The sequence below is a fragment of the Meriones unguiculatus genome, chromosome 11 (assembly GCF_030254825.1).
Source record: "Meriones unguiculatus strain TT.TT164.6M chromosome 11, Bangor_MerUng_6.1, whole genome shotgun sequence".
Classification (NCBI taxonomy): domain Eukaryota; kingdom Metazoa; phylum Chordata; class Mammalia; order Rodentia; family Muridae; genus Meriones; species Meriones unguiculatus.
This window is the reverse complement of record NC_083359.1, coordinates 39,072,148-39,093,641: the sequence shown is the minus strand read 5'-3', so window position 1 is coordinate 39,093,641 and position 21,494 is coordinate 39,072,148. Positions and strand designations below refer to the sequence as shown.

The following is a 21,494-nucleotide window of genomic DNA, read 5'->3' as shown; positions in this document are numbered from 1 at the left end:
TAAGATGGTAGGCATTGGTAGGCATTTGAGCTAAGTGCTGAAGGTTGTAAAGGAGACTTGTTCTGCAGGGGTAACATATAGCATCTGAAACTGTGGAAGAGGAAGAAAAGTGCTCAGGGGGAAGGAAGCTGGGATAGAAGCACACTGAGATAAGAAGAGCCGAGAAAGGTACTGCTGCAGATGAGGCGGGACGGTTAGGGCCAGGTGTCTGGGACTTATTCACTGTGCAATAAAAACCTTGTGTAGAAAAGGTGCCAGACTGCTTGTTCTGGGTTTAGACTAGGGGAATGATGGGCCCAGGACCCATCAGGAAGTGGCTCCTGAGTTCTGCAGGGGAGGTTGAGGGTAGGGTAAGGCTTTGGGGCAGAGCGGTGGAACTCAGGATCTGCTTAGAAAATGACTCCTCCAACGGAGGAGAGGTTTAAGTACTGATATTAAGATATTAAGATAAAAATAAACTGGGGCTGGTAATATAGCCCAATGGTAGAGAACTTGTCTTGCATTAGACTTCCAGGGCTCTATTTTCAGCATCATAAAAAACCTAACCAAACAAATAAAGAAAAGCGACATATCACCAAGGAAGAACTAGGGAGCCTGCAGAGCCAATTCTGGTCCATTCGCTCCGCTCGACCAAAGTGCCGCTTGCTGACACGGAACCTTTATGGTAAGGGAAAAGAGTTCGTGCTCACTTCCGGCGGGATGACAATAAGAAAGGGCTTCCGGTGATGGGCGGGGAAATAGCTGAGTCTCTTCCGGTATGGTAACTGAGCGACACTGTGCTTTCGGTAAATGACTGTAGTGCCACCGGGGCAGAGGTTTTCCCAGCATCTGGTTCTGGTCCCGCAGTTTCCCTTGCCCGGTGCAACCAGATACCTGTACTTATTGCTGTAGCGTCTCTTCTGCCTCCCAAGGTCTTTGAATTCAGTCCTCTGGACCCGTCCAGCTCCTCTACCCTTTCCTCTCGGTTTTTCGTTCTCTTGGAAGCCCCGCAAGCCGCGGAAGCACGGGGCTAACTGTGAGGGTAGAAGCCCCTCTCCCCCACCCCCACCCCACCCCTGGGATCGATTTACTGATCTCCCTGATGGAGGATTAACCGCATAGAATCTGGGAAAGTCAGACATGAGGCTGACGAACTTCAGGTTAGCCATGGAGCCTTCTGGAGAACTCCAGTGAAACTGAACTTTCTTGAGATGGTGATAGGCTGATGGACCATGGCAGGCCGAAGGTTCGAGAGGACCGAACCCGAACTGTTAGGACACCATGGTTGACCAGGCCAGCATACTTCACTGACCTTCCGCCGCTGATACCTGTGCAGCCATGGAAAAGATGTCCCGAGTTACCACAGCCCTGAGTGGCAGTGCACTGACAGGCCGAACCATGCACTGCCACCTGGATGCACCAGCCAATGCCATCAGCGTGTGCCGAGATGCGGCCCAGGTTGTTGTGGCAGGCCGAAGCATCTTCAAGATTTATGCCATTGAGGAGGAGCAGTTCGTGGAGAAGCTAAATTTGCGCGTGGGCCGGAAACCCTCGCTCAACCTGAGCTGCGCGGATGTGGTCTGGCACCAGATGGACGAGAATCTGCTGGCCACAGCAGCCACCAATGGTGTGGTGGTTACCTGGAACCTAGGCCGGCCGTCGCGCAACAAGCAGGATCAGCTGTTCACGGAACATAAGCGCACGGTGAACAAAGTCTGTTTCCACCCCACGGAGGCCCATGTGCTGCTCAGTGGCTCTCAGGATGGCTTCATGAAGTGCTTTGACCTCCGAAGGAAGGACTCTGTCAGCACCTTCTCTGGTGAGGCCCACAGAGGCAGGTTGGGGTAGATGGGTGTGTTGGTAGGTGCTAGACCTTATAGGCAGGCTGAAATGTGCTTCATTGGAGGTCCTCAGATGTGCTCTCAGAGGCTGAGCAGCGCTGAAGGAGGAAGGTTGGCCCGCAGTGAAAGACGGGTCCAAGCACTGCTGGGTGTTGGGTGTGGCTGATAGGGAAGGTAGAGCCTTCAGATACAGCATTGTGAGTATGGAAGCCTCCCTTTCCCTCGCCTTGCTTCAGCTTGCTTCACTGCAGTGAATCTACCAGAACCTTGAGGAATCTCAGACCAGGGAGACAGAGTGAGGTGGGAAGCACACAGGGCCCCTTTCGTGGCAGGTCTGGCTGGCCGTGTTCAGCCCGGGGGTCTTGGAGAATTTGGGAGTTAAGACTGATCTTGAGCTATCTGTGGCAGGGAAAGACTGGAGGCTCCAGATATGGCGGTCTTTTAAGGTGAATATGGTCTGGGAGCTCTTTGGTCCTTTGGGCCTAACTAGGCAGCTGGTGGAGTATTAAGCAGAGAATGAGGCAGGCTCTTCCACTCACTGGGTCTTCCACAGGCCTTGCCCCCCCCCAGGAAGTGTGACAGCCAGGTAGGCTGGGCGCCTGTACCCCCAGTGCTCACATGTGTCCTTCTGAGGCAGGTCTCTACATACAGCTTTGCCTGGGCAGAATCCAGGGAACGGAGCCCTGGTGGGAGTTTGTGCAGAAACTACCTGGCATGCTCTCTTGGGCCTAGGCAGATTCAGATTCTGGTGATGTCTCCTCAGCCCTCTGTGCTTCCTGGCTTGGCTACAGGCCGGTGAACAACACCGTTCCAGCTACTCCAAGGGCCCCCCCCCGGGGGCCAGCCCTCTCACTTGTGCTTCTGCTGGTGCATGCCCACAGGCCAGTCTGAGAGCGTGAGGGATGTGCAGTTCAGTATCCGTGACTACTTTACCTTTGCTTCCACCTTCGAGAACGGCAACGTACAGCTCTGGGACATCCGCCGACCTGACCGATGTGAGAGGATGTTCACAGCCCACAATGGGCCTGTCTTCTGCTGTGACTGGCACCCAGAGGACAGGTGTGGTATGGGGATAAGGGGGCCATTAAAAGAGGCTAAAAGAAACATTGGGGCGTGGCAGGGTCTCCCTTCCCCCAAGAGAGGTCACTGAGAGCTTGAGTGGGACCTTCTCCCACAGGGGCTGGCTCGCCACAGGTGGACGTGACAAGATGGTAAAGGTCTGGGACATGACCACACACCGTGCCAAGGAGATGCACTGCGTGCAGACCATCGCGTCAGTGGCCCGAGTCAAATGGCGGCCTGAGTGCCGCCACCACCTGGCCACATGCTCCATGATGGTGGACCACAACATCTATGTATGGGATGTCCGCCGGCCCTTCGTGCCAGCTGCCATGTTTGAAGAGCACCGTGATGTCACCACAGGCATCGCCTGGCGACACCCACACGACCCCTCTTTTCTACTCTCCGGCTCCAAGGACAGCACATTATGCCAGCACCTGTTTCGGGATGCCAGCCAGCCTGTTGAGCGTGCCAACCCTGAGGGCCTCTGTTACGGCCTCTTTGGGGATCTGGCCTTCGCAGCCAAGGAGAGCCTGGTGGCTACTGAATCTGGGCGCAAACCCTATGCTGGTGACCGGCGCCCCATCTTCTTCAAGCGAAAGTTAGACGCTACTGAACCTTTTTCTGGCCTGGCTTCCAGTGCGCTCAGTGTCTTTGAGACAGAGTCTGGTGGTGGCAGCATGAGCTGGTTCGTGGAAACAGCTGAACGCTATGCTCTGGCTGGTCGGCCACTAGCCGAGCTCTGTGATCACAATGCCAAAGTGGCTCGGGAGCTTGGCCGCAACCAGGTATGTTGAGCTGGGGGCCCAGGGGTCATGATTTGGGTCAGAGACTGCTACTGTAGTGAGACGCCATTCCACAACCACCCTGAGCTCAGTCACAGTGCCAGCCTTTGCCAAAGTATTTGGCAATGTAAAGATTTTTATGGACCAGCTAGCCCAAACCCTGGGGTCATCCTTGGGGGCGGGAGTGGAGGCCTAGGGAGTCATGTGCCCACAGCCTCCTCTTCTGCCTCACTCTTGGTGTTGGAACTGCCTTCTGCATGCCATCTCTCTTCTCTCCATCAGTCCCCTTACTAATCCTAGCACCAGGTGCCTCACAGTTGCACTACTATAGGGTGGAAACTGCCTTTTCCATGTGCCACAGTTTCCCCATGGTGATGGTCAGGCCATGGATTGGTATATGATTCTGCTTACGAGACAGGGCAGCCTGGGGCGCCAGGTGCCCAGGACTCATGAGTGGTTGGTGCCTGCTCCTAGGTGGCACAGACATGGACCATGCTACGGATTATCTACTGTAGCCCTGGCCTGGTGCCCTCTGCCAATCTCAACCACAGCGTCGGCAAAGGCAGCTCCTGTGGCCTACCACTCATGAACAGGTAGATCCTTGACCACTTCCTGCCCCTGCCCCCGCCCGTGTGGACTGCCGGGGCCTGGCCACCCACAACCCTTCCCTACCTCTAGCTTCAATCTGAAGGATATGGGCCCAGGGCTGGGCAGTGAGACACGGCTGGATCGCAGCAAAGGAGACACACGGAGCGACACAGCTCTGCTTGATTCTTCAGCTACGCTCATCACCAACGAGGGTAGGCTGGGATGTGGATGGGGAAAGGGCCGGATAGCCACTCCCTGAATGACCTCCCTTCCCCGCTGGGCAGATAATGAGGAAACTGAGGGGAGCGATGTGCCTGCTGACTACCTGCTGGGTGATGTAGAAGGAGAAGAGGATGAGTTGTACCCACTGGACGCAGAGCATGTGCACCGTGAGTGGAGGCTGGGTGAGATGGAGTGGTGTGGAGGGGCCAGACCCAGAACATGCCTCTGAGAGTAGCAGCTGAGTAGAGCGGGGAGCCTCGACTCAGGGCCATCTCTCCTCACCCCTGCCTCCCAGCCGAGGAGCCTGAATATGTGCTGCCACAGGAGGCCTTCCCACTACGTCACGAGATTGTGGACACACCCTCCGGGCCTGAGCACCTGCAGGACAAGGCTGACTCTCCGCACGTCAGTGGCAATGAGGCGGACTCAGCTTCGCTGGCGCCGGTGGACTCCTCCTCCTCTCTCCTCTCTGTCTCACACGCGCTCTACGACAGCCGCCTGCCGCCCGACTTCTTCAGTGTATTGGTCCAGGACATGTTGCGCTTCTACGCTGAGCAGGGCGATGTGCAGATGGCTGTGTCTGTTCTCATCGTGCTGGGTGAGAGAGTGCGCAAGGACATTGACGAGCAGACCCAGGTGTGTTGTGGGCCAGGGAGGGTCTCCCTGGACTAGCCGCTTGTCCCCTCACCTGAGCCTGTTCCTTTCCCACCATAGCCCCTACCCCAGTTTACCTGGCAATCCTAACCTGAGCCTGTCCCCTCCCCCAGGAGCACTGGTACACCTCCTACATTGACCTGCTGCAGCGCTTCTGCCTCTGGAATGTGTCCAATGAAGTGGTGAAGCTGAGCACCAGCAGGGCAGTCAGCTGCCTCAACCAAGCCTCCACCACTCTGCATGTCAACTGCAGTCACTGCAAGCGGCCCATGAGCAGCCGAGGCTGGGTCTGCGACAGGTGCAGCAGCGGCAGGGCCGGGGGCTCGGGAGGGAGGCGCCCATGAGCACCCCAGCTGAACAGCTCTCCCCTTCTCAGGTGCCACCGCTGTGCCAGCATGTGTGCTGTCTGCCACCATGTGGTTAAAGGTCTGTTTGTGTGGTGTCAAGGTTGCAGTCATGGTGGCCATCTTCAGCACATCATGAAATGGCTGGAAGGCAGCTCCCAGTGCCCTGCAGGCTGCGGCCACCTCTGCGAATACTCGTGATCTGGCCTTCCCTGAGCCTGACGCAGCTTCCTCAGCTCAACGCTGATGTCCACCCGACTAGACCCACAGCCTCTTACCCATCCCATGTGCCAGGATGGAAGGTGGCTGCAACCTAGTAACCTAATAAAAAGCAGGAGCTGCTCTTTGGCCACTTGTCACTTTGATTGCGTCTTAGGTGGGAACTTCCTAGCAGGAGGGAACTTCCGGTAGGGGCGCTGTAGCCACGGTAACCCGCAGCAGTCCATGGCTGCTCAAGTTTTCCCTCTCCCTTGAGGAAATTGAAGGGGGGATGGTGTGTGAGTGTGTGTTTGAGTGTGCCTATGTGTGTAGGCGCGCGCGTGTATGTTAAAGGAGGATCCCATGGCCGGGCGGCCTGCTGCTTGCATGTGGCTACAGCAGTCCGGGCGGTAAGCCAATGGCTCGTGGTTACGCAAGTGTCGACGGAATTCCCAGCGTGCTGCGCGCCTACATCCGCACGTTCATGGCGGCGGCCGGACGGCTAGGGCTCCTTTCATTCTTTGTACTATGGACCACAGTGACCGTGGTTCTGCCTGGCTCTGGCGAAGGGGGATGGTGAGCTTCAGGGAACGGGCGGCAGGAGGGAGCCTGAGCTCAAAGCCCCGGCAGACTAAGCTTGACCCATTGTCCCCGCAGGCGGCAGAGTGGGACGGGGACTGCAGGAGCAGTGGTGGAGGAGGAGCGTTGCACGGTGGAGCGCAGAGCATACCTCACGTACTCCGAATTCATGCAGCAGTACGTGTCCCTGTCCCCAGGTCTCTGCAGGGCTCTAGGCGTACCCCCAAGCATGGCCTTCGGCTGCAGCGGTCATACCCTCACTGCCTACCCATACAGAAGGGGGCCCTATAGGGTGCCACCTCCGTACAACAAGCTGCCCTTTCTCCCTCAGCTATGCTTTCCTGAAGCCAGTCATCTTGCAGGGACTCACGGACAACTCGGTGAGTATTCCTAGCCACGTGGGCAGCTGGTGCTGACTGACCAGGTGCTCAGTTCTCTTATCCTCCATTCCCAGAGGTTCCGGGCCTTATGCTCCCGGGAAAACCTGCTGGCCTCCTTTGGAGACAAAGTTGTTCGTCTGAGTACAGCCAACACCTACTCCTACCAGAAAGGTGAGCTGTCACACCCAAGGCTTGCCAGCACCCCAAAGGCAGGACTGACTAGTCCTGACTGACACTTCTTGCAGTGGACCTGCCTTTCCAAGAGTATGTGGAGCAGCTGCTGCACCCCCAGGATCCTACATCCTTGGGCAATGGTGAGCCAGACCTGGGTAGCAGCGGGAGTGCCCCCCCCCTTGCAGTGTTCTGGACTCTCGTCTCCTCTGGCAGACACCCTGTACTTTTTTGGAGACAACAACTTTACTGAGTGGGCACCACTATTCCAGCATTATTCTCCACCTCCATTTCGTCTACTGGGAACCATTCCTGCTTACAGCTTTGGGATTGCAGGTGGGTACTCCTTCAAAACAGATTTGGGGAAGCCCACCTACGTTTCATTCCTCAGCTATTCACAACTGATCCCACAGGGGCTGGATCTGGGGTACCCTTCCACTGGCATGGGCCTGGCTTCTCAGAGGTGATCTATGGTCGGAAGGTTAGTACAAGGATGGGAGTTAAAGTTTGGGGTCTGTAGTCCAGAGCACACAAGAGTGATTTTACACTCCTGCCTCCAGCGCTGGTTCCTCTACCCTCCTGAGAAGACACCAGAGTTCCACCCCAACAAGACCACATTGGCCTGGCTCCTGGAAATATACCCATCCCTAGTCCCATCAGCTCGGCCCCTGGAATGTACCATCCAGGCTGGTGAAGTCAGTGGCTGGTAGGTGGGGGCTGGGCCAACCCAAAAAGCCCTGGCCAATCTTTGCATTCTTTCCTCCCAGGTGCTGTACTTCCCTGACCGGTGGTGGCATGCCACACTCAATCTGGACACCAGCGTCTTCATATCTACCTTCCTTGGCTAGCCAAACAGGCAACTGGCAAGCCCACTGCACCAGCACATGCCAATGTAGTGCTCACAGACTTTATTACAGGACAGTGGCAGCAGCAGCAACCTCAGCCCACCCTCACCCACTTTCCAGCCCAGAAGGGGGACAAGGGAGGCTCATGGCCCAGCAAGGGGTATGCCGAGAAGGGGAGCAGTTCAGAACCCATCAGGAGGACTGATGGGGGCAGGCCCAGGGACTCAAACTATATACAGGGACTGGAGCTTCTGTCCCCAGACCCTCCTGGGCCAGGGTGCCAGGCAGGACATGGGGCCTCAGTAGTCCTCTACCCAGCCGTTCTCAGAGATGAATGCATCAATGACTTCCTTCATGGCCAAGTTGGGGATGAGCTGTTCCTGGGTCAGAGGGCTCCGGGTCACGGGGTCAAAGTGACCCACACGCTGCAACAACAACAGAGTCAGAGTGTCCAACGGGATGGGCGCGCCCCTGGTTCTGGGCCCACGGCACCAGACCCTCACCTGCAGGTGCTCCTCAATGTCCTTCCGGTCATAGGTGATACCACTGGGTGTGATGCAGGGTTCCCGCATCAGCTCAAAGCTTATCTTGCCACACAAGTAGTCAGGGATATCTCGCTTCTACAGCATAATGGGAGAGACTGTCTGCAACTGGGAGAGGGGGTCACTGGACAGCGCCTGCCCATGGCTTAAAGGAATACTCACCTTTCTTTTCTCGTCCACCTGAGAGAAGAGCTCATCCATGTCTGCCAAGTATTTATCCTGCAGAGTTGAGTGCCATGTGTGGGCAACTCATATCTCCTCCACACAGACACACACACCCTATGTCCACCAGGGCACTCATGTCATGCATGGGCCAACAGATCCACCATAGGTTGGGGCACTTTCCATGCCACACACAAAAACACACACACAATGACCCACATGTGGACTAGGGGCACCCTCACGTGCTTGGCCTCAATGCAGGCCTGCTGGGCACGGATGTGGCCATCATCTTCATCACCCTCGTGGTTCCGCTGACACTCTTCCAGTTCCCTAGGTGTTAACCAGAAGCCAGTCAGCAATGTCCCTGACCAGGAAAAGGACCGAGCCCTCCCCACCTCAGGCCTCTTTCCTCCTGGGCTTCCCATCTGTGCCAGATGCTGTCCTTCAATAAACACTTGTGTTGATGACTCACTGTCAACCTGAGAGAGGAGCCTGTTGGGGGCGGGACCCACCTCTCTCGCTCAGCAGCAATGAGCCTGGTGAGATAAGAGTGCAGCTCACTCTCCTGGTGGATGCGACGCTCCTCGATACTGTTCCAGCGCTTCTTCTTAGCAATGCGAAGGGCACTAGGAATATCATCCCCAAAGTTGAGTCGCTGCTCCTTGGCCAAACTATAGGCTGGGGGAGTGGACACTTTAGTAGGTTACATTTGTCAGCAATCCTAGCCCCATGGTGCCCACAACCTGGCATCTTGTCAGCCCACCTCGCTGCAGATTGGCAATGGCCTCATCGTAACTCTCCATCTCTAGCTGGCACTGCCCCAGGAAGAAGTGCGCCTTCACAGACTGCCCATCCAGCTCCAGGGCTCTCCGGCAGTCAGCGAGTGCTTGTTCAGGCTGCTGCATCTTCAGATAGCACAGGGCCCGGTTGGTGTAGTACACTGCCACAAGTGGGTTCCGGGTCTGGAGACCAAGGCCAGGTAACAAAGAGTGTGTGCTTATCTGGACCCCTCTCCGCTAGCAAGCTGAGAGCTAGCGATCGATCGGGTAATGCTCCAGCTCCGGGGCCCATGGTTGGAATCGGGAAACTGGAGGTATCCGAGTTGTCAGATCTCCGGACCCTGTGTTGTGCTCTTTTGACTCCAACTGCTTTTGTGAAAATCTCCCAGAACCTCTCTCCTGGCTTTGGGCATGGGAGCCTCAAGGGGCAAGGGTTCTTGGTGTTATCCTAGCCTGCCTCAACCAAGCACCCGCTCACTCGCCAGTTCCCAGTCAACCAGCCCTGGGCTCGGGAACTGCCATTCGGAGGCCGGGGGAACAAGCTAGGCTTCGAGTCCCCGCTGCCAGAAATCAGCCCGGAATCACAGAACAGGGAGGCACATCGGGCCCCGCCCCCGCCCCCGCCCCCCGCACTCACGATGGCGCGGCCGTAGCAGGCCGCCGCCTCCGGGTACTTGCGGCCCACGAAGAGCCGGTTCCCCTGCTCCTTGAGCTCCTGCGCACTCGGGCTTTTATCAGGGCTGCCGCCGCCAGTGCCCAGCCGCGCGCCGCCCTCCTTTTCCTCCTTGCCCTTCATGGCGCCGCGCGGCACGGCTTGGGCTCCGCGCCCGGCCACCTAGATCTCGCAGCCCGCGCAGCGATCAGCTCCGCCCGATCGGCGATCCGCCACCGGAACTTCCGGCGTGGGGCGGAGCTGGCATGAGGACACGTGAGCAAAGGCGGAGCCTCGCGGCCGGGGAGCTGGTTCGCAAGCGCTGCGAGGTGCTGCGGCCGCGCTCTCTACCGGCCCCGCCCCACAGTAACCAGCCTACCCCTCACTATTCAGACCAAGGCTCCGCCCCTTGGCCCTCAAGTCCCGCCCTCCGGGCCACTCCAAGCGAACGTGGCAGCGGTCCTTGGGAAGGGGCGCACTGAGCGCGGCCTTACACGGGAGTCTGGGAGCGTCTGGACCGCTGGTAGGACGGCGGAATTGAGGGAAGGAGAGGGAGGGAGGCCAACAGGTCAGACCGCCCTCGCGGGGCTTCCCCGGGAATCGGGAGGAGCAGCCTGAGGCCATTAATGGCTGAGAAGCAAGCACGTGACACGTTGACACGAAAGGATCTGCTGCGGTTGCTGTAGAGGAAGCTGCGGGTGTGCGGCTGGACTGTCCCCTTCTTGCGGTCATGGGGAGGAGCTTCTTCCAGGGCGGGGCCAGAAGGTTTCCTTGGAGAGCGGCTGCACCAAGACCCTTTGACTCCATAGTCTGTAGATGAGCCATTTCTAGCCGCTGCTGCGTCAGCTTTTGGCTGCCAACCCCCCACCCCGAACTCGGAGGAGCAGAACTCGGCTCTCTGCCGATGTGCGCCCCGCAGTCAAACTTCGCTGCCTGGTTTCTGGCACTGCCTCGAGTGAGTAGGGAGCATTTTTTTTTTCCCAAGTTGGGTGGGGATTCTAGGAGGTTTAGCTCCAAGAAGCTATCCCCAGCACCTCCCTGTCACTCTTTGCAGTGGTTCTGGCGGCAGGAGTTTCTGAAGGAGCCGCTTTTGTATGCGAAGAGGCAGTGGCTACAGTGCCCAGTTTGCTAAGCCTGCAGTACACACTCAAGCACTTTTTGCTGTTTGTGTCCCAGGGGCAAGAATGCACTGTAATTTCTGAGCCAAGGTGAGCCAGTTGCTGAGGTCTGGGAGGTCACCCAGAACCCCATCAGGGTTCAAGTGGCTAGTAACGACCCCAGAACCCTGTGGTCCTCACTAGTGAGTGCCTTAAGGCTGTAGATGCTTCGTCTTGTGGAGACGGCACTGCAGACTATGGGGCAGAAGCTATATACCTGGACCCACTGCCCGAACTTCACCCCAGCTAGGCCTCCCCTGCCAAGAATTACAGGACCCAGGCCAAGGGAACCTGCCTCTGCCATGGGCTTGCCTTTGGAAGGGAGGCTGAAAGAACAAGAGATTGGAAGCTCTTGGAGCACAATAAACAATTGCTGAACTTGGCCTGACCTGGAAGTCCACAGTCTTTTCCCAAGTGCCCCTGTGTGGACTCTTTCGGCCCTGGCTAGGAGGAGTGAAACCACCACCACCTCATGACAGGTGCAGAGCTTCAAGGGAGAAGGGAGTACAGACCATCCTGGAGGGGAGGTGTCCCATACAGCCTGGGTGAGGGGGCAGACAAGCCTGCAGAGCCCCAGGACAGCTACCTAGTGCTGTGTAAAATATTTATTCATTCTCCAAAAAGGCTCAGACTGCAAGTCCTGGGGGTCTGTGGGGAAGGAGGGGGTCTCCTCTAGGGTCACATTCAAGGACCTCCACCCAGCCTTGGCCTAGTAGCACCCCTCCCCCCGGAAAGGCCTTGGGAGGGGCAGCAAGGTCTTCGGAAAGACTTGGCCTCAACCCGGGGGATCACAGGGCCTGCCTGCCCCTGTGGGGAAAAGCAGCTGAGAGGTCCATTCATAGAGGGCAGACATGCAGGCCCACCTGGTGGCTGACCCACTGCAGGCCAGGCTCTAGCCATATGGCCCTAGGGAGCAGGTCATGGTGGAGGGGGGATATCGGCACCCAGCAGGTCATAGGCAAAGACGTTCCAGAAGATGGCGAAAAGCAGGAAGGTGCCATAGGCAAGTAGCACCACCCACCAGCCGCACTGGTCCCTCAGGCGCTCCTCATAGCTCCGAAGGATGGTAAGGCCCATGCTTACACCTACCACTGCACCAGCCAGGTGTGCCATGAAGCTGGGCTGTGGACCTGAGGCAGGCAGTGGCGGGGAGAAGCGGAGCCACACAGCCCGGCCCACTTCGGAGCTCACTGCAGAGGGAGCAACAGGTGGGAGGGGCCCCGTCTGCAGGAGGAGGGCCTCCCAGCGCCCCACCTGCCCCACTACTCACTGCACACCAGAGCCAGCACCATCCTCAGCAGCTTGTACGGACACCGCATCCCAGCCCAGTTCTGATGGGGGCAGGCAGACAGGCTGTGAAGCGTGTCCAGGGGGACCCTTCCCGCCTCCCCAGGAGGGCAGTCCCGTTACCATGACAACATTGGCCAGGTGTGCTGAGCACAGGGCATAGACCCCTCCAGAGCCCCCTACCACAGGGGCGCGCATGTCTGTGATAGAGACAGTCAGGGAGCCTGTGGGCAAAGGGAGAAGTAAGGGCACAGCTGGCCCTCACTTCACCAAGTGAAGTAAACGGGGACCCACCCACTGGCGTGCTTGTCTCACCTGCCAGCACACCCGCCAGGTAGAGCAGGCTGATGCGAAGTACGCCGTGTACCATCTCCAGGGGCACCCCGATCATCAGCTGCAAGAGGGCGTTGAACCCCAGCTGCTCCAGCCTGGCCACAAAGGAGCATTGCGGAGGGTTGGTAGGATGTGTGCCCTGCCTGCTCCCAGACCCCCTCGGGCAGTGCAAGCCCTCTTCTGCGGGGGAGTTAAGCCTTCAGAGTCAACGGGCAGGGGCTGGGGGTCACTTACCCAACATGCATGAACATGTAGGTGAGGAAGCGCCAGGCGCGAGCACGGTGTCCCGGGTGGTACACCAGAGGGCTCTTCATGTATTCCGGGTGGTAGGTCTGGAGCACCCACTTGTTGAGGCGTGCCCCGTAGCACAGGAACACGATGATCTGGGGACACTAGTGTTAGAGCTGGTCATGACTAGGGACTCAGGAGGCCCCGGGGCAGCATGTGGGCAGGCCCACCTGGGCAAGGGTGACAGAGGCCATGAACACGGGGGGCGGGCAGCTGCGGTGCCGGTAGAAGTACCAGCGGCGGTCCACCTCACAGGGCAGGATCTCGTAGGCCACGTATCGCACAAACCGCTTGTAGACACCCAGGCCTGGCTCGTCTAGCAGTCCGTCCCGGGGCAGCGCCCGCTGTCCGTTAGCAATGGCCCTCTTGAAGCTGCTGGAGCGCTTGCTGCTGATCTGAAGGGCAGGAGTTTTAGAGTGGGTGACAGCGCTGTTCCTGTGGAAGCCTGTCCTATTTGGCTGTGTGGCTAACAGTCTGAGGTTCTGTTCCACGCTGCCCAGGTCTGTAAGCCCTACGCAGTAAAAAGCTGCGTGCCCACCCGGCTTTAATCAGGGTGCTGTGCTTGACCAGGCCTGGGGCCCTCCCCTGCTGCCCACACACCATGGCACTGACCAGGTCCACCAGCTCCTGGTAGCAGACCTGGCCCCGCTCGTTGCTCTGAGCCAGAGCCACCAACATGTCCAACTTGGTGGGGTCCAGGGGCAGCTCATGGCTGTGTACCAGACCAGCGAAGGTGTCCGCACCGATGAAGCCTGTGTTCTCAGGATCCAGCTGCTGTGGTGGGGGAGTAGAGGGTGGGCCAACCCCCAGCCACAGGGCTGAGACAGGCTGGCTAGGAAGGCTGGACCTTTGTGGCAGTCAGTGCCTGTTTGTTAGAACCAGCTTGTTCCCAGGCCTTGGCAGGGCAAGGTGCCTGGTTTGGATGCTCTACCACCTCATATTCACCCTACCAGTCCTAGAAAGGGGGAGGACCTAGGTCCAAGGAACACCACCCTCCTTCCCCAGCTTTTTGTGGAAACCCGATGAAGCAGGACCTTTCCCTAGGGTCCGGAGTCTCAGAGGCCAAGGTCGTGCAGAAAGGGAGGTTTTGAGGCGGCTGCCTGGAAGGGCCTTCTGCGAGCATGGTCCCTCCCCCCGAGCCCCTCACCGGCTGGAAGGGAGCCAAGGCAGTGCCAGCTCCCACCCACCACGCACCTGCTCCTGGATGAGCTGCAGCAGCGAGCTCCTGTCCATAGAGCCGGGCCGAGGGCCGGGGGTCGGCCGAGGCCGGGAGGGGCTGCTCTGCGGACCGCTCCGCTCCGCCCCGGCCGGCCCGCTCCGCCCGCCCGCTCTGCTCTGCGCGCACCGAGCTCAGACAGCGTCACACCGTCACCAAGATGCCAGCCCCGCGCGCGCACGTGAGCGCGCACACAGATCCGGAGCACGCGCGTAGCCTGCACGCGCACAGCACTGCCCTGACACTACTCACATCCTGAGTAGAACCGTCCCCCACCGAAGAGCTCGACCCAGAACCACTGCCTGCGTGCAGTTCTTGCACTGCGTGCTGCGGAAGCTTCTCCCGGGAGGTTATAGCTGGGAACCTGCAGCACCCAATAGTCCTCTTAGGCAGCCTTTCTGGTTTCTGTACTCGGTATGTTTATTACCATTACCTCCTCTAGGAAGCGTCTCATGACTAAAAATATGCCTGTGACCCATTCCCAGGAGGTCAAGGTCCATTTGTTCCCCAATCGCACTGACTTTCTCCTGAGCTAGAGCTGCTTGCAGTAGCTGCACTTGTCCTTATTTTGCACTGTTCCAGCAAGGAAGCCCAGGACCCACAATGCAAGTTCAGACACCAGTCTGCAAGGCATTGCCACTGCTCAGACTAAGACTGACACCCTTGCCCCTGCTCATGGCTAAGCCTGGGAGCCCTAACCAAATCCCCCTGCACTGGATTTAAGACAGTAGGATCTCGAGTAGAGAATTCAAGACAGGGATACCCAAAAAAGACCCAAGGATAGCTGTCTGAAGGTAGGACTGCAGCTTGAATAAGAGAGGGGATTTGCTCCAGAGGACAGTGAAGGTAACCGACTAATGGCTAGTGTAACCATGGCAACCTCTCCAAGTATCAACTCAAAAAACAGAATCTGCTGCTGCAGAGATGCTACGGCAGTTATTCCTGCCTGATGAGCCTCCATGGGGAATACAGCATCCTGCCCAGATGCTTAGTGGGAGGGGAGGGGCCTTACCTTTCAGGGATCCCCATTAGGTAGACATTCTTGGGCAGAGGAGTACCCGCCTGCCCACACACTGGCTATTTGAGTGTGTGGACTCCTGTTTGGTTGTCCTTGGCGGTAGGCCATGTTAAAAGAACAACTCTGAGCCCAGCAGTCATCCTCCCCCTTGCTTCTGGCCAGGCTTGAGATCTGTGGCTGTCCCTTACTTGTAACAGCCAGGCTGTGTGTAAGGCCTAGGTTCTCAGAGGCAGGCTGCACATAAAGCCAGGTCTGCAGCTCAGCCAGCGGCAAGCTGACTGGGCTGAAGTCTGGGGTAATGAACCCACAACACAGAAGCTACATTCCCAGGGAAGAAACAGACATGTGCATTGGATCTGTCACACACACACAGAGACACACACTGATGGATGGTGACATTCCTGGACAGCAGACCCCAACTGGATCTTCCACAGCAATTTTATCTCTGTGACTAGTGAGATCTCAGGATAGGGACCCAGGAACAGGGGGAGACAGAAGGGTCAGGTGACATTTTCAACCCACACAAAGACAGAGTCACATTTAGATTGAATGAAGAAAAGCCATCGTCATGGAGCTGGAGAGATGGCTTGGTGGGCAAGAGCACTTGCTGCTCCTGCAAGGACCTGGGTTTGTTCCAAACATCCACATGGTGGCTTACAATCATCAGTTAACTACAGTTCCAGAGGAAGTTGACACACCCACTTAGCTTGCACTGGCACCTGGCACACACCCAAATGCACTTAAATATGTTCAGGTAAAACACTCAGACACATAAAAACAAGCATAAAAAAAAATTAAAAAAAAAAAAAGCTGCTTTGAGAAGTCAAAAGAAGATGGAAACAAGTGAAGTTTAATCAGGAAACCCAATTCCACTTGCTCTGTAGCTGGAGTGTGGGTAAGGCTCGACAGTAGAACTCTGTGACTATCAGGCCCCTCCCCGATTCAACCAAAACCTCTTGGCCCCATGCCCACTGACCGTACAAAGCCAGGAAGGAGGAAGCACCCTGAGAACTCCAGGTCCTGGTCACTGGCCACCTTCCCCACAGCCCATCCCCTAATACACAATACTCCCTTCAAGGCTAAAGGCCTTATACCTGCCACCTGTGCCCCCAGGCTCAGCAGGACAGGGCAAAACACAGCCCTGTTAAAGGGCAACAGATTTTTTGGACTCGAAGGTTTAGACACCAAGTCCCTGAGCAGGTACCCCACATCAGTCCCGGGGACTCTGTAGCCACACAGCCATTACACCACCAGGCTGAAAGCCCATACTCCTCTACAGTATGGGCCCCCACAAGGCACCACAGTGTGCTGTGCCTGGGTCAGGAGAGGCTCATGGGTCCTTCATCATCGGCTCTTCACTAGGACCTTGTAGAGTGAGAAGCTAAGGACAGCGGCCACCGCAGTCCCAACAGCCACAAGCATTCCTCGCAGCCAGAAGGAGGTGGGGTGCAGCTCTGTGTGGACCAGGTGTCTGTGGAAAGAAAAATGCTCAAGGCATGTACTAAAAGCCCAGGGCTGAAAAACCCGGGACCCCAGCAGCCAGAGGCTAAGCCGGGGGGGGGGGGGGGACATCCAGCATAGCTCTCTGGGCCATAGGACCCACCCTAAAGCTCTGACACCTTCGTACCCAGATGAGACCAAGCCCTGGGATAGCTACCCCACAGTAAGGCTGTGGCAGGTATACTCACGGGAAAGTGGCCATGGTAGCAAGTTGGGTGAAGACATCTGTGCTGGGCTGGGCTGGTCCCAAGCAGGAGAATGAGGCTGGGGCAGGCAGCCGGTGCCTACGGCAGAACTCAGCTGGTGACAAGCCTGGTGCGGCAACACCTTCAGGGAGATCGGCTTTGGAGGAGATAAAAAGGCAGGGGGTCTGCCCATCCATGTAATGGTGCTGTAATGGAAAAAAAAAATGAGAGCTGAGTTTGTTGTCCTATGTAGCTGGGCTACAGCCGGGAACCCACTACAGGACCCCAGGGCAGGACTTGCCTTGTATATGGTAGCACAGTGCGCAAAGGTCTTGGGGTCACTGCTGTCAAACATTAAGCATGCGACATCACAGGTGCTGTCTAGAGAGCTGTCCAGCAGGCTGTCATTCACTTCACATAGCTGGGACAAAGAGCAGCCTTAAGTGTCCTCTCCAAGGCTGGGTTGCCGAAGGGCCACCCCGGGGCAGCCCCATTGGGAGGAAGGATGGGGCCACATGGGGTGTCACAGGCCTACCCTTCAGGACAGGGAGCACGTCCCCCCACTCACAATCAGGTACTTCTCCTGTCCGCTGACCCGCACTGTATTGATGGTGTACATAGGGGGTTTCTCAGGGAGGTCCCTGGCTTCCTGCGTGGGCAGCAGAAAAGATCCTTGACTTGCTGGCCCCAGAGTTCTCTTGTGGTACTTCTCCTGCCCACTAGAGTTCCCGGGGAGGGGCTGGGGCCTCCACAATTCTCACCCTGAGGCTGTGGCCAAGGAAGGCTTGCAAGAAGGCTGATTTGCCCACTCCTGGGGCTCCCAAGACCTTACACAGAAGAACGTTGCGCTGTGTCTGCCCTTTCTCCTGGTCTAGTTTCTTCTCTCGGGTAACTACAAAGATGAGCTCACATGAGGGGGTTGGCCATGGAAGAGGAGGGGCTAGGCCGCAGGACCAAAAAAGTGGTCACCCACCTGTGATAGCTTGTGCCTGGGAGTCCTGCTCACAGAGGGTAGGGTAGCCCAGGTAGCCCAGGTGTGCAAGGCAGCGCTGGACATCTAGGTAGGTCACCAGGCTAGGAGTAAAGGGAGGCACGGTGCTAAGGAGAGTAAGACGGGGTGGGTAGGAGCAGACAGGGAGCTGCACACGGTACTTACGTCCACTGGCAGAGATATCCATGCAAGGGCAGCCAGCCAGCCTGAGTGGGGACTGTGTGGGAGAGTTCAGGGCCCCAGGGAGCCACTGAGAACACGCTGAAGAGATTCTGTAATTCCGTGGGCGAGAGGACACCATCGTGGTCCTACAGGCAGAGGGGCTATGGTGACATGTGCCTGGGGGTGGGGAGGTGTCAAAGGGCAGATGAGGTAATGGTGCTCACCTGGTCATGCTTTTCAAAGATCCGCTGCACAAACTGGTAGCCACGGTGGTTGAGCTCTGTGCTGCAGCCAGGGGGTACATGGAGCCTGTGGAGATGCCAGGAGTCTAGCCAGGCCACAGTGCAGGACCTGCCTGGGCAGTTGTGCATTCCCAATAGAACCCTCTGCTCAGACGGCTGGGGCTAAGCAAGGGGAGTGACTGTGAGTGTGTGCTGAGAGGCCAAGCCGGAGTGCTCATGGGGTCAAGATAGCCAGTGCTGAGGGCCCCAATCCCACGGAGGCCCACTGAGCAGGATCCACCCCAAGAGCATAAGCACTGCTGCCCGCCAGCCTGCAACTCACTGTGGGCAGAGGTAGTCAGGCGTCAGCTCCAGTGAGTCACTGTAACCGAAGCGCCGCAGGATGGTCCACGTGGTCTCATGCCGGCCACGCTGGATGAAAAGTGTGTTCAGGAAGAGGAAGCCTGTGAAAAGGCGGAGGGCTAGCACTCAGCCCGGCCACTCCCCACACGCCAGGGCCTAAGATGATATCTGTCTCACCTTCCAGGGTCAGCCGGTCGTCCTGTACACCGCCTGCCACATTCTTGCATACGACCCTCTTCACGTCATCCAGGGCCTGTGGGGCCAGGGGGTGGCCAAAGCAGGACTTCTGCCTCCGGGAAGGAAGTGTGTCAGATCAGGCAGCTGTCCTGATGACCCTCTTACAAAGGCAACTGGGGTGTCAGGGCAATGCCACACCTGGAAGGCATTGAGCTCCTCATCGCTGAGCGCGTGGTCGAGGTCCTGATCTGACAGCCTGAAGATGCGTGTGAGAGCCTGGGCGCATGCAGGTCTTAGCTGCAGGGACACAACAACCAAGTGGCCCTTTCCCTGTTCACCCTGTCAGCACTCCCAGTCATTTGCTCTCCTTATCCAACACCCCACATGGACCTTGAGATGAGTCTTGGGGAAGTAAGTGTGTGACCCTCACCCACTGCTCACCTGTTTGGCCTCGGGGTCATAAAGGGGGGCTGTGGGGTGCAGAACAGCCTTCTGCGCATAGTAGAACAGTTCTGAGATATTCCTCAAGTGCTTGGCTGAACACTGGACAAGGGTGGGGACAGGCTCAGGGACAGATCCAAGGCAGATATAAGGTGCTACTACAGGGTCTTAACACAGCCCTCCTCTATAACCTCTGCTAACCTCAACATAGGTCTCTATCTCAGGAAACTGGCTCATGATGGGTAGCACGGACTCCATAGTACTCCCCGGTCGCAGGTCTGACTTATTGCCTACCAGGATGATGGGCAACCTGGGAGAGAGGCCATGATCACCAGGGATGGGGAGCAGGTGGGGTCTAGTCCCGCTAGCTGAGGCCCTGCTGGTCACCTGGGCCCTGTCGCAGTCCTGCCATTCACGAGGGGGATCCACTTGGTTCGGATCTGAAAGACAAAATCCAAGTATGAGGCAAACATGTGCACACGCTCACCAGTCCAGCTCACCAGCTTGTTCTGGGGCTAAACAAGCTTTAGGAGAGCAGGATGAAGTCAGTGCGAGACTGCAGATGATGGACAGGGACTCGTCTGACCCCAACAGCTGCAACCTCCCCAAGCAGACTGGGGTATGAGAGTGCTCCCTAGCTTAGACATATGGGGCTCCCGGAAAGGCTTAACAGAGAATACGGCTGGAAACAAAGATTGAGGTTCAAGAGCCACTGTATACTGCACAGGTCAACCGCCAACTACGCCAGGCACTAGCAATTGGGCTGAGAATGGACAAGGAGCGTGCCCTCTTCCTCACCTTCTCAATGGTGGCCTCTTCAGACACATCGTACACCACACACACTACGTTTGCCTAAGGGAAAGCAGGACACAGGGTGAGCAGAGTCTGCCTGCTCATTATGGACAGCCTGGTCCACGCCAGCATGTCCCAGGTGCTCACAGCAGGATGGGCTTCAGATTCTGAGGCTCGGGAAGACCACCTTTGCTAAGCAGGCCTCTACCTGTCAGCTCTCCCTAAGAGATACCAGACCCCAGCACCATGGCTCTAGTGAGCACATCCTTGTCCCAAGTGCTTACGACTGACCCGCCACAGGCAGGGAACAGTCCAGACCCAAATCTCACTTTCCATCTCAGTACAAGCAGCAAGGACGCTGCAGACAAAAGCACAGAGACACTGCACCCTGACCAGTGAGCTGCACCTGCAGGGCACAGAGAAGGCTGAAGGACTGCGTTCAGGAACTTAGGAACTCTGACAACAGGTAACTCCTAATTAAGATGGCATCCACCACAGCCTAGGGTGCCATGTACCGGGGAACAGGAGGAGAGTGGGTTTTCAATGGAGGCTGTGGACCAGTCCGGATTCCCCCAAGGCTGTGATCTGAGAACGCCAACAACACTCAGCTCTGAAGGTCACAGCTGAATTATCAGGGTCAAGCCCTGCCAGTCACCTAATCCAGCTCCGAAGAACAGGAAGCCGATTAAAGACTAGGTGGCAGCAAGCTGGGACCAATGAATCGGGCTCAGTACCCACGGGCCCTCAAGATGCACTGCACCTTGTGGATCTCCTCCTGAAGTTCCTCCTCTGTCTGCTCCGCTTCTGGGGAGAAAAAGAAGCGCTGTAGAATGGCTGTTGGGCTCGACGCAGAACGACTGCAGGCCCAATACACACCGGCTGGGGACAGTCTCTGGAGATACCTGAGTAATCCACGATAAGAGTGGGCACCTTCTCCGGGGTGACATCGGCGGGAATGGTTATCTCCTCCGCGCGGGCAGGGACCTGCAACAGGTGGGTCAGCACTGAATGGGCAGCCCGGGTGTCCAGAGCCTAGCACCCGCCCCGGGTGTCCGGTCCGGCAGGCGCACCTCCTCGGGAAACTCCTCGCCGACCAGCGACAGGATCAGAGAAGTCTTCCCCACCTGGGCTGCGCGGGTGGGGATGGAGGGGGACAGTATAGTCAGGAGCACGGCGGAGGTCACGGCGACCCCATCTGTCTGCCCACGGCCCTACCGCCTACCTTCGCCCAGCAGCAGGATGCGCACGTCGCGCCGCATGGCCGCCGCCCGCAGCAGCACCCCAAACCCTCCCTCCCGGCCCGCAACGTGCCCAGTAGACCCAATACCAACCCCAACCCTAGCCCTCTCCTTCAACCCGCGCAGGATCCCGCACTTCCTGTCTCCAGTCCCGCCCTCATACAAACTTCCGGTCCCGCCCACGCAGCACCAGCTTGTGGTTGAGCTGTGGGATAGGGACGGCGCCACCACTTGGGACGCTCCTGACACTGCTCGTGGTGCAGACAGTTCTCTTAGACCCAACAAGCTTCTCAGGTGGACAGGCCAGTGGAGAGCAAGGCCGGACAATGGACAGGATAGCGGCAG

General features: G+C 57.6%; 5 protein-coding genes across 10 annotated transcripts; 2 read left to right on the top strand and 3 right to left on the bottom strand.

The window, feature by feature from the left end:
* Positions 1-716: 716 nt before the first annotated feature.
* Positions 717-5,820, top strand: Wdr24 (WD repeat domain 24). 2 transcript variants are annotated; one of them, XM_021637214.2, is made up of 9 exons: positions 717-1,798; positions 2,702-2,879; positions 2,998-3,667; positions 4,139-4,257; positions 4,343-4,464; positions 4,537-4,641; positions 4,770-5,110; positions 5,242-5,426; positions 5,505-5,820. In XM_021637214.2, exons 1-9 carry the CDS (start codon positions 1,318-1,320, stop codon positions 5,671-5,673), a joined length of 2,370 nt encoding a protein of 789 aa, XP_021492889.1. In that variant the 5' UTR covers positions 717-1,317; the 3' UTR covers positions 5,674-5,820. The 2 variants fall into 2 exon arrangements, with proteins under 2 accessions (XP_021492889.1, XP_060219924.1); XM_060363941.1 differs by having other exon boundaries at positions 737-1,798; positions 4,537-4,656.
* An 83-nt stretch (positions 5,821-5,903) lies between these two features.
* Jmjd8 (jumonji domain containing 8) lies at positions 5,904-8,827 on the top strand. Of its 2 annotated transcripts, none has more exons than XM_021637230.2 (9): positions 5,904-6,246; positions 6,328-6,426; positions 6,581-6,629; positions 6,704-6,800; positions 6,875-6,943; positions 7,017-7,136; positions 7,214-7,281; positions 7,361-7,490; positions 7,568-8,827. In XM_021637230.2, the coding sequence occupies exons 1-9, from the start codon at positions 6,089-6,091 to the stop codon at positions 7,582-7,584; spliced, it is 807 nt and encodes a 268-aa protein (XP_021492905.1). In that variant the 5' UTR covers positions 5,904-6,088; the 3' UTR covers positions 7,585-8,827. The 2 variants fall into 2 exon arrangements, with proteins under 2 accessions (XP_021492905.1, XP_021492906.1); XM_021637231.2 differs by having other exon boundaries at positions 7,361-7,495.
* Stub1 (STIP1 homology and U-box containing protein 1) lies at positions 7,692-10,065 on the bottom strand. 2 transcript variants are annotated; one of them, XM_060363943.1, is made up of 7 exons: positions 9,766-10,065; positions 9,113-9,311; positions 8,862-9,042; positions 8,592-8,679; positions 8,350-8,406; positions 8,149-8,265; positions 7,692-8,070 (listed from the first exon to the last, which is right to left on the bottom strand). In XM_060363943.1, the coding sequence occupies exons 1-7, from the start codon at positions 9,922-9,924 to the stop codon at positions 7,945-7,947; spliced, it is 927 nt and encodes a 308-aa protein (XP_060219926.1). In that variant the 5' UTR covers positions 9,925-10,065; the 3' UTR covers positions 7,692-7,944. The 2 variants fall into 2 exon arrangements, with proteins under 2 accessions (XP_060219926.1, XP_021492904.1); XM_021637229.2 differs by having other exon boundaries at positions 8,862-9,027.
* Positions 10,066-11,527: 1,462 nt separating this feature from the next.
* Positions 11,528-14,266, bottom strand: Rhbdl1 (rhomboid like 1). 3 transcript variants are annotated; one of them, XM_021637226.2, is made up of 8 exons: positions 14,040-14,266; positions 13,446-13,619; positions 13,016-13,240; positions 12,792-12,940; positions 12,540-12,652; positions 12,348-12,448; positions 12,208-12,268; positions 11,528-12,127 (listed from the first exon to the last, which is right to left on the bottom strand). In XM_021637226.2, exons 1-8 carry the CDS (start codon positions 14,076-14,078, stop codon positions 11,856-11,858), a joined length of 1,134 nt encoding a protein of 377 aa, XP_021492901.1. In that variant the 5' UTR covers positions 14,079-14,266; the 3' UTR covers positions 11,528-11,855. The 3 variants fall into 3 exon arrangements, with proteins under 3 accessions (XP_021492901.1, XP_021492902.1, XP_060219925.1); XM_021637227.2 differs by having other exon boundaries at positions 13,458-13,619; positions 14,040-14,261; XM_060363942.1 differs by lacking the exon at positions 13,446-13,619 and having other exon boundaries at positions 14,040-14,262.
* Positions 14,267-15,908: 1,642 nt separating this feature from the next.
* Rhot2 (ras homolog family member T2) lies at positions 15,909-21,286 on the bottom strand. The gene is made up of 19 exons (XM_021637225.2): positions 21,134-21,286; positions 20,982-21,040; positions 20,814-20,895; positions 20,672-20,715; positions 19,918-19,971; positions 19,507-19,559; positions 19,321-19,429; positions 19,120-19,221; positions 18,877-18,975; positions 18,679-18,787; positions 18,482-18,602; positions 18,142-18,226; positions 17,921-18,063; positions 17,738-17,838; positions 17,526-17,656; positions 17,333-17,413; positions 17,066-17,185; positions 16,768-16,970; positions 15,909-16,550 (listed from the first exon to the last, which is right to left on the bottom strand). The coding sequence occupies exons 1-19, from the start codon at positions 21,168-21,170 to the stop codon at positions 16,424-16,426; spliced, it is 1,860 nt and encodes a 619-aa protein (XP_021492900.1). The 5' UTR covers positions 21,171-21,286; the 3' UTR covers positions 15,909-16,423.
* Between the last annotated feature and the right edge of the window lie 208 nt (positions 21,287-21,494).

What these genes read in the sequence shown, in the direction of transcription:
- Wdr24 (XM_060363941.1), top strand. Translation starts at nt 1,318, where the DNA reads ATGGAAAAGATGTCCCGAGTTACCACAGCCCTGAGTGGCAGTGCACTG. An exon ending in GGCCTACCACTCATGAACAG is followed by an intron (nt 4,258 to 4,342) that starts GTAGATCCTTGA and finishes CCCTACCTCTAG; the next exon opens with CTTCAATCTGAAGGATATGG. An exon ending in TACGCTCATCACCAACGAGG is followed by an intron (nt 4,465 to 4,536) that starts GTAGGCTGGGAT and finishes CCCGCTGGGCAG; the next exon opens with ATAATGAGGAAACTGAGGGG.
- Jmjd8 (XM_021637231.2), top strand. Translation starts at nt 6,089, where the DNA reads ATGGCTCGTGGTTACGCAAGTGTCGACGGAATTCCCAGCGTGCTGCGC. An exon ending in AGGGACTCACGGACAACTCG is followed by an intron (nt 6,630 to 6,703) that starts GTGAGTATTCCT and finishes CTCCATTCCCAG; the next exon opens with AGGTTCCGGGCCTTATGCTC. An exon ending in CACCTACTCCTACCAGAAAG is followed by an intron (nt 6,801 to 6,874) that starts GTGAGCTGTCAC and finishes CACTTCTTGCAG; the next exon opens with TGGACCTGCCTTTCCAAGAG.
- Stub1 (XM_060363943.1), bottom strand. Translation starts at nt 9,924, where the DNA reads ATGAAGGGCAAGGAGGAAAAGGAGGGCGGCGCGCGGCTGGGCACTGGC. An exon ending in CCTGCTACGGCCGCGCCATC is followed by an intron (nt 9,312 to 9,765) that starts GTGAGTGCGGGG and finishes CTTGGTCTCCAG; the next exon opens with ACCCGGAACCCACTTGTGGC. An exon ending in ACATTGAGGAGCACCTGCAG is followed by an intron (nt 8,071 to 8,148) that starts GTGAGGGTCTGG and finishes TTGTTGTTGCAG; the next exon opens with CGTGTGGGTCACTTTGACCC.
- Rhbdl1 (XM_021637226.2), bottom strand. Translation starts at nt 14,078, where the DNA reads ATGGACAGGAGCTCGCTGCTGCAGCTCATCCAGGAGCAG. An exon ending in CCTCTGTCACCCTTGCCCAG is followed by an intron (nt 12,941 to 13,015) that starts GTGGGCCTGCCC and finishes TAGTGTCCCCAG; the next exon opens with ATCATCGTGTTCCTGTGCTA. An exon ending in CCTGGCGGGTGTGCTGGCAG is followed by an intron (nt 12,449 to 12,539) that starts GTGAGACAAGCA and finishes CTTTGCCCACAG; the next exon opens with GCTCCCTGACTGTCTCTATC.
- Rhot2 (XM_021637225.2), bottom strand. Translation starts at nt 21,170, where the DNA reads ATGCGGCGCGACGTGCGCATCCTGCTGCTGGGCGAAG. An exon ending in CATCCTGCTGCTGGGCGAAG is followed by an intron (nt 21,041 to 21,133) that starts GTAGGCGGTAGG and finishes CCACCCGCGCAG; the next exon opens with CCCAGGTGGGGAAGACTTCT. An exon ending in CCTGACTACCTCTGCCCACA is followed by an intron (nt 18,227 to 18,481) that starts GTGAGTTGCAGG and finishes GCATCTCCACAG; the next exon opens with GCTCCATGTACCCCCTGGCT.